The sequence below is a fragment of the Tiliqua scincoides genome, chromosome 7 (assembly GCF_035046505.1).
Source record: "Tiliqua scincoides isolate rTilSci1 chromosome 7, rTilSci1.hap2, whole genome shotgun sequence".
Taxonomy (NCBI): Eukaryota; Metazoa; Chordata; class Lepidosauria; order Squamata; family Scincidae; genus Tiliqua; species Tiliqua scincoides.
The window spans coordinates 53847517-53859660 of NC_089827.1; the positions used below are offsets into that span (position 1 = coordinate 53847517).

The window sequence follows — 12144 nt, forward strand, 5'->3', positions numbered from 1 at the left end:
TTTCATAAATCAATTCTGTGCTGTACTTCCTTTGGTCTGTCCTGATTATGTCAATTTCATTGGATACCCTCTAACTCTATCCACTTTCTCCATGCCAAACATACTTTAAAAAACACTGCCTGGTCCACCCCTCCCTTAGTTGTCTATTTGTCCTATACTATAGAAAAGCTCTATTGCAATAACTTCGGTTTATTCTAATTGTAAAATTTAGTGTTTGTCTAGACTTGCTGTACCAGGTAAACATACCTATTTTCTCTTTGCTCTTTCTGAGCTTCACAGAGTTGCTTCTTAAATGGGTCAGATGTGCTCTCCACATCAAAGCAGAAGAGCTATTTACAAAAGGAAGTGGATGGTGTGGGAGGGGGGACTCAAATGTGAAATTTATTTAAAGGCATGGAATACAAACACTCAGGAGTCTAGTCATGGTGTTTCTTTCTTTTATTTAAAAACAGTGCTTCATTACCATTTGCAAAGGGTGAGGAAGGGCTCCTCCCTTGCTGAGAGTTTATAAAAGCCAGCAACATGATCAATAATTTATACACATGGATAGTAATACAAAAAAAGGAATAAAAGCTAAAGAACTAACTACTCCGACCTTCACAATTCCAGCTACTTGATAATAATGAGTAACCCAATGAATACTGTATGGTTTGAAAGCTACTGTACAATATGATACTTAACCAGGGGGAGGGAGGAGGGAGAGGGACATTAGAGACTGCCACAAAGTCCTGGGATGCAGATACTGCTACTCCCAAGCCAACAGAGAAATAGGACCCTGGGCAAGCAGCTTGGGCATCCTGGGAAATGATCCAGAGGAGGGAAGAGAATAACTACAAAATGCATCTAATATCCCAAGGGTTCCTGGCAAGGGAAAGTGCTGGAGACACTGCAGAAAGAGGCAAGTCCATCTGGGGCATTTTAGGCCTCACACTAAAGATGCCCATGTTACCAAGGTAAGCCTGGGCAGCTGGTAAACTCTCAACAGTCCTGCTACTGCCCAACAGTCCTACCCGATATCTGCTGCTGGGCCAAGGTTTTGCCTGCTATTTACAAAAAGGATGCTAAAAATAACCCCCAAATTAATCCTCCAGGATGACTGCTTGATCACTTATTAGACTGCTGTCAAAGTGAGCTATCAGAACAGCAATGCATACTTAATACTGGGAACAGAAATTCTAAATGACTCACATCAGGGACTACACTGCATATACAGGTGGGATTCCTTGACATTTGCTTGTGAAACCAGCAACAAACGCATTTCCATCCTTAGAAGAGAGAAAAGTGAACACGTTTTCAGCTTTCTTTTAAAAAAATCAACAGTTAACTATGTGGCATGATGCAGACTACTAGCCAAATGAATATTCCAGTGGACGGCTTCAGGGAAAAAAAAACTGCCAGGAAAGATTGTTGCAGCTAATGAAGAGGTTCTTGCTCCATGACTAAGTTCTTGTTAACAGGCAGTGCTTAGGCTGAACCTATCTACAAGTGTTCTTCGGTAATCCTTAGCTGGTCAGGGTCTGGAAATGGTCAAACTTACAGCAGAAAATTACTATACTTCTGCTATGTCCTATTCCCACCAATAGCTATGGAAGCCACCTTTGAACAGAGAAGGAAAAAGAACACATGGAAAATGCTTATTAAAGACCAGTTTCACTCAGACCCGCTGAAGCCAGCTTGCCTCATTGACTGGAGGTTTTGTCTCAATCCAGAATAAAAGCAACTTCAAAATAGGAAAGTGAGGATAGGGAGTGGGCAGAGAGGGATGGGCCGTTCAGACAGTAACATCACCAAAATAGTGTTTTATGCAACAAAGAATCAAGTCACACTGGTGTATACTACAACATGTTTGACATTTCCAAGAACATGACAAAATTTTAAAAAAAACCACACACACACAGAACTCTACACTGGCTCTTCACCTTGTTCACTAGGATTTTCATTTTCCTATTTTAAAACCAGTGCAAACAGGCAACATACACTTTAAATCTTCCTGACCCCAGCACCATGGATCCCTTAAATGCTGCCATGCTGGACGTCTACCAGCAGTGTTTTTAGTTCCCAGGCTGCCTGCAAACTTTCCCTTTAGCAGTGGGACACAGCCAAAGACATGTTCCCCAAATTTGGTTTCCATTCCTGTAATCCAAGGTGTCCCTCTACCACCTACTAGGCATCTAAAAACAAGAGGGAGCATAGGAGGATTTGGAAAGCCCTAACTTGGTATGTGCATCTATTAAGATGTTCTGGTTGTTCTAGAAACAGCAGAACATCTTACTGAAAAGCTGCTATGCAACACAATTGATTCACTGCATATTTTTAGGCTATGGAGATACAGAGAGATAAGGATGTATCCTTAATAATAGTGTTCTTCAACAGCAGATCTCACTGTGTTTCACAAAAGAGGGGGTGCCTCCCTCCTCTACTTTATAGACAGGGAGACAAGCAGGTAAGGGCAGTGTCTTTGCCAAGGTCACCCTGCAGGGCTGGCAACACAGCATCAATAAAAGTAGTGTTTTCCAGGCAGGGTTCCTATCCCACCTGCATCTGCCTTGTGATAAAAACAGGTGTCCGGTGAACATGACACTAGAAGATGTATATAAGCCAAAAAATTCCACCTTCCTCCTCATTTCCTTAATTTTGTGAAAGCTCTGAGACCCCACTCCCCACTCCCCATTTTCAACCTAACTAAAATATATATATATATGTATATATATACAAAAACAACATAAATTGTCATAACAGCAACAAACCAAACTTTGGCTTGAAAAACAAGACAATAAAAACAAAAACAAAAAGTGGCCAAAAGGCTGGCAGTTTGGTGTCACCTTGTTCCAGAGAATCAATATTGTTAGTCTCTAGCTTAGCGAAGAACTCCCCTGCCCTTCTTGCTTCAGGCATCCTCTTGGGTTTCTTCAGTGCTCTCTGGCAAGCACAAAGAGAGCATGCATGGGAGGGGGGAGTAAAGAAGTGAGTTGTGTGCAGCTGTGTCAGTGACCTCCTGAAGAGCCCTGCTCGATGAAGGACTTGGGACGTCTCCATTCCTATGTTGACATTGCTGGTAGGTGGACAATGGCAGGAGTTGAAAAGACTTCAGCTACAAAGTCCACGCCCTAGCTGCCCTTGCAGGGGTGAAAGGTCACCCAGTACCAATTTAGGCAGGCCAAGGAGCCAAAGGAAATTGTGCTTCTCTAATATATAGGGTTTGAAAGATAAAAGCTACAAAGAATCTGTAAGAGGTGCCAAGAGAATTAGGGTAACCAAGAAGGCAAAATGGGATCCTTCTTCCCCTTTGATTTCCAAAATTAGCGCCAGATATTTAAGAGCAGTGGCTTGCTTGTCATCACACTCATGCTTTTATAATAACTGACATGACATCTGATACATAAAATAAAAAGGAGTACATTCTATGTACGATGAAAATGTAAGGGGGCAATCTCTGGGCTTAGTGTCTTCCTGAGGCACCACTCAGCTCACAACCTGCAGCATGCTCCCAAGCTGAACGGTCTGGATACAAATCTTTCTCCAAACAGGCACAAAGGCCCACTGGAGCCTGAAGAATGGCTAAGGACTGTGTGTAGTTATCAAGGCAGGAATTTCCTGTTTTCCATCTTGTTTGAAACATGGTTCTGTCTGCCCCCAAAGGCTGATGCTGTACACAAAGGACTTCTAGAATAGTGTTATGACACAAAATATTCTCCCCCACCACCCCTTTTGGGATCATGATTGTTTTTCATTTCATGCAGTTTTTCGGTGGCATACTTGCAGCAAAGCTAAGTGTCACAAAGGTGAAAAGAAGAGAGACGCTGGATGTTTGAGTAGCTCAGAGTGGAGCTGGTTCAAGCGTTTTCAGTCACCATTCTTCTACAACTTTAGGCTGTGTGCACATTGCCATCACACTCCTTGTTATTGAAGATGGAACTCTCTCCGCCATGGCTTCAAGTTCGGCAGTCTTGTCCCACATCTGCTGCTCCTCCGCATAATAAAAGGAGAGGGTGGGAAGAGAGGAAGACCATAGCAAGTGAAAGAAACTAAGAAGTAGAGCCTTGGTAGCGAACAACAATCACTAAAGTTAGGTGTATATAGAGAAGCAACTGGATCACAAATTTATTTCAAGTCTTGTCCCCTAAAACCATGAACAGACAAAGTCTTTGGGCAGCTTTGGGGAATCTTGAAGACTATAAAATCTTGATGCTTCTGGAACTGTCCTGAGCCCACGTGTGCCAGATGGCGATAAAAGCAGGGACCTTTGTGTTTCCAACCAGCATGCAGGTTCCAGCTGCAGCCAATCATCACTGCCCTCTGCAGGGAGATGGGCTTTTCCTCAGGTATCTCAGGCTTCAGGCACCAGACCCATGTAAAATAAAGGTCTGCATGTTCCTGACTTAGTTCCATGATATTGGTTCCTAATGGCGCTCCTTAGCACTATTCATCTCTTTTGTGATTGGTAGGATAAGCTACGCATATACAGACATGGAAATGCATTATGTTTACCACAGTTAAAAAAACAACAAAAAAACCCCAAAATGCACAATCTTTGGAACAAAAGAATTAAAGGCAGAAATTTAAAGGAAAAATACATATTCAAAGAACATAGTGAGGTATAAAAAAGTATTTCTCTTTTTTCTCTCTCTTGTTTTCCTCCTCTTCTTGCTATAGAGTTCCTCTACTAGTAAATATTGCAATAGCCAGGCCTCATGAACTGGGGGGGCTGTCCCACTTGCAGGGGGGCTCATGTCACTTCAGTAGGGGGCGAATCGGCTGTAACCGCCTCGGTATAAACTTGCCTACAGAAATTGAAAAAAGACAAAATGATTGATTAGAAGCTCTGAAAAAAAAATGCATCAAATGCAACATCTGCAAGGCCTGGTGTCCAGACCCAGACGGAACAAGTCACAGAACTTTCCTTCTCTCCCAGTATCTCCTCAGGCTCCAACTTGTACAAAATCCAGGAGTACATAAGCTAGTTTAAATCACTCATTTGCTTCATTTCTTAATGTGCAATTGCTCATAAAAATGAAGCTATAGAACTAGATAAGACAGGCATTAAAACAGCTTCCTTGATTCAGGAATGCAAACAGACATTTCATGTGCGCACCCATATTGACATTGCCTGCCGTTTGGGGACCCTGTCATTGCATTTGAAGCTGGCAAGTAATTGCTTCTTTGCTGCAACTGACCCCTCAAAGTGTGGAAATTGTTCCCTCCAGGTCATTATGTTCCTTTGCTCTCATATGCATGCAGATGTCAGAAATTTAAAAAAAATCTCTAGATACTTTTGCAGGATCTGCTTCTGCTTACTGACATTTTTTCACTCCTTAAAAAAACAGTGATTTCATGCTTCTTGTTTTTTATTACACAATGTAAAAAACATTCCTCTCATTCTCTGATGGAGAAGGATGGAATGATTAGTAATGCTCTCATATATTTTTCTTACCCATCAATTTTAATCATTCCTTAACTGGCTTATGTGTAAGACATAATATCAGTAATGGGAATGGTCTTGTGATGTGCTTAGCATACAACACAGGCGGACTAACAAGAGGCAACACTGTAGGGAAAGACCTCTTGGTAAAAATCTAATGCTGTGGAAGACACAGAAATCATACTTACCACAGCGCCAACTCCATAGCTAGCGGCAGGGGCAAGGGCATGGTAAGGGTCTGCTGTGTACACCCTGCCGTAACTGAGAAGAGGGGGAGGGGAGAAAAACAAAGTCACTCCACAGAAAGGCTTGTAAAGACATCTGTGTCACCAAAGGAAAGGAAAAAGGTGTTGACCCTCCCCCCCATTCTCCAGAGAGACAGCCAATTTCAAGAGGGGCTTCCTGGGTTATATGCAGGAGTGCCAATCTCAGAGACTGAGAGATCACGAGCCCCAAACAATGTATTTAAATAAGAGTTTGGTCTTAGAAGAAGCTCACTTTGGACGGATCTGCCCACTGAGAACACAGTGAGCTTTGCTATGAGAACTTGCTTTTTGTTTTAAAAAAAAATTCATCCTGAGGAACCTGCAATTTTAGACTTCAAGAAACCCCCAAAACTGCAAGGCTTTCATTAAGTCATGAAAGCAGTGATCTTTCTGTGCAAGCAAATCGCACCAGGAGTGAGGCAGAGGCCTTTCACCTGGAGGGGTGGTATCTAGAGTCCTTACTTGTGAAAGAGGAAGAGGGATCTATGGATGTTAAGGCAAGAGCCATAGTACTGCCAAACAGGACAGCATGAGAGCTGCTTGGAGCAAAAGGTGCAGAACAAGAATGAAAGTTATACACATACTTCCATGCAATTTTTTCCCCACTCAAGTCTCAATTAGGGCAATTATTTTACTGTTGCACTTACAGGTTATCAAAGGATCTTTAACTGCTTGGCAATTATAGCCACTTCACAGATAGAGAAATGGGGGGGGGGGCACAACAGAAACACTGTCTGAAAGATTTTAAATCAACCCCCTTGCATTGTTCATGGGCTTGCTGTTAGTGAATGAAGCCCCAGAAACAGATGTAGTTCTCTGATGCTCTCTGAAGAGCTCAGATCCAGGAGGGTTTACTGACAGGTTTGAGTAAAATTTTAAGAGTGGCAACTCTGAACACACAGCAGTTCCTGAGGGAATGAGGGGGGCATCTTTTTCCTTAGCAGTGACCTAAACAAGAGGGACTGGGTCATGCCACAGTACTTGCACAGTGACCTCTAGCAATTAGCACAGATCAATGACATGTCAATTCTTAGGAGGAGATACCAGGCATGGTATTGCAGCCTGATCCTCCTAATTTGCCATATCACTAAGTCCGGGGCGGGGGAGTGTAGGGGAGGAGGTAGCACATTTTTGTCACAGGAAAATCACTTAAGCCGACTAAAGGATGCTGTTGCCTGATGGAGGCAAAGTCAGCCTGGGGAACCTGGGGAGTTCCCTTCCCCCAGCAAGACTCAGATAATCTGACCCTGCCTGCATGCCAGGAAGAGCTTCCCAGATGCAAAGACTGAGTCACCCTGGAAGCACTGGAGAATGTACAAACATGGAAGCACAGCACCAATGTTCCTCTTAGTCTTTGGTCACCAGGAAAACAAAGATCTCTCCCTTGGCACAAGCACAGTTTGCATTCCATCAGGGCAGGGAGTGGCAATAGTCAGGTCAGTCACTGACATGGCTGAGCCTGGGCCTGGTTAGTGCTATTTTCATTGCAGAATCATCATCATCATCATCATCATCATCATCAATTGGATTTGTAATCTGCCTTTCTCTCCGAAGGGCACCCAAAGCGGGTTCATTCCTTGAATTGAGGCAATTCTGATGTAAACAGACACACATTTCTGTGCAAATTAGCACTGCCTCCAAGAGGTGGCAACCATTAAGGTTAATAACTTGGCCATGAACAAAGAGCAGAATTGGCTTCTTCACTCCAGATACATAACCACAAAACCTGGCTGCCTCTTCTGGAAGAGAAACAACACAATGACACAAGAATACACACTTGATGATCATCATCTGCTAGCTACAAAAGCCCAGTTGGACATGATGCTTTAAAGGTTTGTATCTGGGATGTGCTGGGGGAAAATGGGACAATGGGCTGTTTAAAATACAATTGCATTCTTTTGATTCCCAGAGACACCAGAGCTAACCCCACCTTACATACCCATCGCTGTAAGCTGCTGCAGCAGCTGCAGCAGCAGTGGCTGCTGTTGCGGTAGCAGGCTGTGCATATCTGTAGGCTGCATATCCACCCTGCAGGGAAGAAGAGAACTGACTTTATAGATACCTGACCCTCACACATAGCAAAGTTGTACACAAAACACAGAGAAAAAATGTTTCAAACTGCATCAACTCCCATGTCACAATGATCATGAAAGCTTTTCCCAACTAAGTGATATTTTGACACTCCCGTGCCCAAGCAGCTGAGGGGAAATTCTATATCCCATAAGAAGTCTCTATCCGACAATTCAGATGGAAGAGACTCTGATATGGCTGTCTTTGGTAAAGACTGAATGCACAAGAAGAATATTAAAGATGCTGCTCAAACTCGTGCTCACCCCTTTGGATCAAAGGCATGCTATAAGGGGGTTTGAGAGCTAGTGACACACAGTATTTTTTTACACCAGAATTAATCTATCCCTGTGAGTCTCATACTTTTTTTGCTGTTCCTTAAGGAAAAGAAAAAGTTCAAGTCCAGATCCTCAAGAGAGAGGCTTACACTGGGCTAGGCTTTGTGGCCACTGTCTTGTGAGTAACCATCTTTACTGCTAGCCAAGATCAATAGGGAAGAAACCCCAAGGGAAAAGTAACCAATGCCACTGTGTCCAAAGTTAATGTCCCATGTGCAATGGCCACACACAGGGGGGACAGCTGTCTCCAATAGGTTTTCCAAACTTGGGGGGAGGGGGAAATTCTGAATCCTGGCATTCACAGTTAGACACACTGATGCAAACTGAAGACCATCTTTAAAGGGAGAATTCCATACATGGAAAGCGTGTTCATATGCAAACCTCAAGGACAGACAGCCAAGATTCAGCCTTGTATGTCTCAATATAAACAGACTGCCATCTCTTGCTCCTTCATCCCTACAGTCAACTCAAAATGCCTTTAGAAAAAAATAATTTTGCTTCTCACTGTTATGCTATGTCCTAAATCTTTACACCAACTCCTTCTCATTTTTGGCAACATCAGGTTCTGAAAGTCATTTAGATGGTCCACTTGGTTGTTTCCTTTGTTTCATTTACCTTATGCCTTAAACATCCTTCTCCCTGTCTGTGAAAGCTAAACCTCTTCTCTAAATCTTTCCCACAAGCACCCCACATCTTCCACAAAACACTTCCTAGACCACCACCACTTCACCTTCTATTTGCTACATGCTAAGCTCACTTAGCTACTACTTCAGCATTTCTTTATCAAATGACCTCTACTTTCCCCTTGTGATCAACTACCATGGGCCTATTCACGTTTCTTAGACTAAAGCCCTCTGAAGAACCATGCCACTTCTTTAGACAATAAAGCACCCAGTATGCTGCTGCAACTACTTACTATTAGTAAATATAGCTAAAGTTTAAACAGTTAAAATAAGAGGCAGAATCCTATTTCCTTTCCAGCAGATGGTGGGATCTTGGACTTTATAGAATAACCTTGCCTTCTTGCTGAATCTGTGAGGAACAAATGGAGTAAAAAAATTACTCCATTTAAAAGCACTGAGATGCTGTGTAATCATCACAGAAAGAGTACAGCCTGGCAGGACCTTCCTACTGTAACTTCAAATGGACCAAAGTGATCTTAAAAACAATGCAGCTTTAAAATGACACATTAAGGCAGGGCTGCCCAAACTGGGCATCGCGACAAGTCTTCAGGGGTGTCATGGGAGAGGCATTGGCCAAGCTGCTCGGCAGCACCATTACGATATGATAGACTGTGAGCAGAGGCTCTGCTCCGCTTACTGTGCATCATTTTGCCAGGTTTTGGGGGGCCCACCTTTAACCTGATCTACACTTTTTCTGGTCCTCTGTGGTCAAGGAATCCAGAAGTGCTGATGATGTCATCATGTCATGTGTCATTGGCACTTACTTTCAGGTTTTGCAACCCACAGGAGCAGGGTATTGCCAGCCTAGTAAGTTTGGGAAGTGCTACGTTAAGGTAGCACTTTTCAGAAAGAAGTCCAATCTCAAAACAAACTCAAACAGCTTATTCCAATTAGAATCCATGACAGCAAATCCTGAGAATTTTGAAACTATGTTCAGTACCACTTAGTTAAACTAACCCTCCATGTTTAAAAGAATAAAAATAAAAATGGAGAGATAACATGCTAAGTTAAGACAACATTAGAAGATACAAAACAAGTAAAACTATATCTGAATAATTTCCTATAAAGATTTGTGTGAAACTCAAAAGCATACAAACTCAGTTGGCCAACAAAGATACAATTTTACTTTATTTGTACATTCTGATATTTGGGGAAACCTACACCCTACTGCAGTGTTCCTCAAACTATGGGTCTTCACCCACTAGGTGGGTCACGAGCCAATTTCAGGTGGGTCCCCATTCATTTCAATATTTTATTAGACTTGATGCTACCTTGGTATGTGATTGCATTTGGGGAAATGTTACAGACCTGTACTTTTAAAAAGTTACTATGTGTAATATTTTAACAATGAAAGTAAATGGGACTTATTCTTGGATAAGTGTGGGTAGGACTGCAGCCTAGGATTGTTAAAAAAACTCCCTGCTTGATGAAGTCACTTCCAGTCACGACATCACTTCCGGTAGGTTCTGACAGATTTTCATTCTAAAAAGTGGGTCCCAGTGAAAATGTGTGAGAACCACTGCCCTACTGAACTAAGCCACAAGGCAGTTAAAACCTAAAGAAATGTTTTGTCATCTCCAATGCTTGGTATCTGTAAAGTAATGCTGGACAATCATAATGTTCATTTTTATTACTTTACTGCAGCTACTGCATTTTGAAGTACAAGGAGGGGAACAATCTACAAACCAAGAATATAAATGTATTGTGGGTCTGGAACAGGTTTATCACAGAAAAATGCAACACATTTTAATGATTAGGTATAAAAATGGAAATTCCTTTACCAGCTTTTAAGGGAAGGTATTTAATGAGCTGGAATGATTCAGGAGACCCAAAGGCATTTTAGGAGAACCATAGAAAGAGCAATGCAAGCTCAGTATGGAAACAGTGGTCCATAAAGATCTCTTCTCCTTCCAGCAAGTTAGGGAAGCCTATAGATCGTTATTGCAGAATTTTAAAGTTGATGTGTTTCAAAAATAAAACAAATCCTTTGGAAAGTGGTCTCCAAGTGACAGTGCTGGCATATGTCCCTTTCCCAGTTTACATTCAACATGAGTGCCTATCAGTGGGGAACATGACTCCAGAAACAGGCAGCATTTCAAGCCTCTTGCTGCAGTGGAATGGAAAATTGCTCCACTGCTTCTTCTCCAAATACTGAATGTTGCTATTTTGCCACTTCTGCCTAGCTTTGTTTTACTTCTTTGTTAATCCTACTGTTCTGCTTGCCAGTAGCTGAAAGAGAATTCTACAGTGAAAAAACAAATCATAGCAAAGCTTCAGAGACAAATTTGATGTAGACTTTTTTGTTCAAAAAAAAAAAATCAGTCTGCAGAACTACTGAGACATCTGATATTCAGGCATGCTCAGATGTAACTATAATCTCTTGTCCTTAGCAACACTGACTGCTGAGCAGCTTGTCTCAAAATGTGCCCAGGGTGCTTTTTCCCCCCCCAAGATATTTTGTACTGACATTTGAGATAATCAGTTATGTTTGGTATGACAGCAAACATGAGGACAAAGATGCAGTTTGAAACTAAGGAAAGTTTTTTTTTAAGATTTAAATCTCTTTAACTTGCATTTCTTATAAAAGGAGAAAGGAGCTGGAATCAGGATGGGAGATGGTGTAACATTTATTAATCAAATTAAAAAAAACTAAGCATGCTGACATTTGAAACTAAAAACAACCAGCAAAATCACCACGTTCAGACTCATATTGGCTAGTTCTATCTATCCCAGCATTCTCTTGGGACAGCAGTTCGCCCTAGGCTCTACCACAAGCTCGGTGAAGTACACAGCCTCAATTACTAGAGCGTGCAGCCACAATGACCTGCTATTACGGAAACAGTCAGTCACCACTGGAGTTAACATTCCAAATCTTAAAAACAATTCCCATATACCCCCAAATTAAAATAAAATAAAATAAGTCTCTCCCACCCTAACCCTGTCCCACACCACAAATGTTAATAATTATAACAAGCAATAACCCATCTGTTATATCAGAGAAGGGAACAGAGACTCCACTGACAGTTTTAGAGCGAGATGTTAACATTTCTTCAGCTGACTGCACAACAAACAAAAAAAGGAAAAAATAATTCATTGGAAAAATGAAGTTAAAAATAGCTGATGTGTATTTCTGATAAGCATGCACTAATGCTGATGTGAAACTGTTAATATAAAATAAAGGAGGCGTATGTATATATAATAAGTCTCTATATTCTTATTATGTAGGCATTAAGTAAAATGAAAAGCTGAGATTAAATACGTCTGATACACTCCTTACTGAAGAGCAAGGAGCACAGGGAGTTATTTGGGTGGATGATGCCTGTTTGAAATTTAACAGGCCATTAATGTAACAAGAAACACATTTCTAATTT

General features: G+C 41.7%; 1 protein-coding gene across 9 annotated transcripts in view; it reads right to left on the minus strand.

Moving 5' to 3' along the window:
• Positions 1-415: 415 nt before the first annotated feature.
• RBFOX2 (RNA binding fox-1 homolog 2) overlaps positions 416-12144 on the minus strand; it is a 211174-nt gene continuing 199445 nt past the window's right edge. For 8 of the 9 annotated variants that reach the window (XM_066634151.1, XM_066634152.1, XM_066634148.1 and 5 more), the window contains 3 exons: positions 7625-7713; positions 5608-5680; positions 416-4781 (listed from right to left, as the gene is read on the minus strand). In XM_066634151.1, the coding sequence (XP_066490248.1) occupies positions 4737-4781; positions 5608-5680; positions 7625-7713 (207 nt within the window). In that variant the 3' untranslated portion in view covers positions 416-4736. Of the gene's footprint in view, positions 4782-5607; positions 5681-7624; positions 7714-12144 lie in introns of those variants that run through there. The other variant, XM_066634153.1, reaches the window with a different exon arrangement.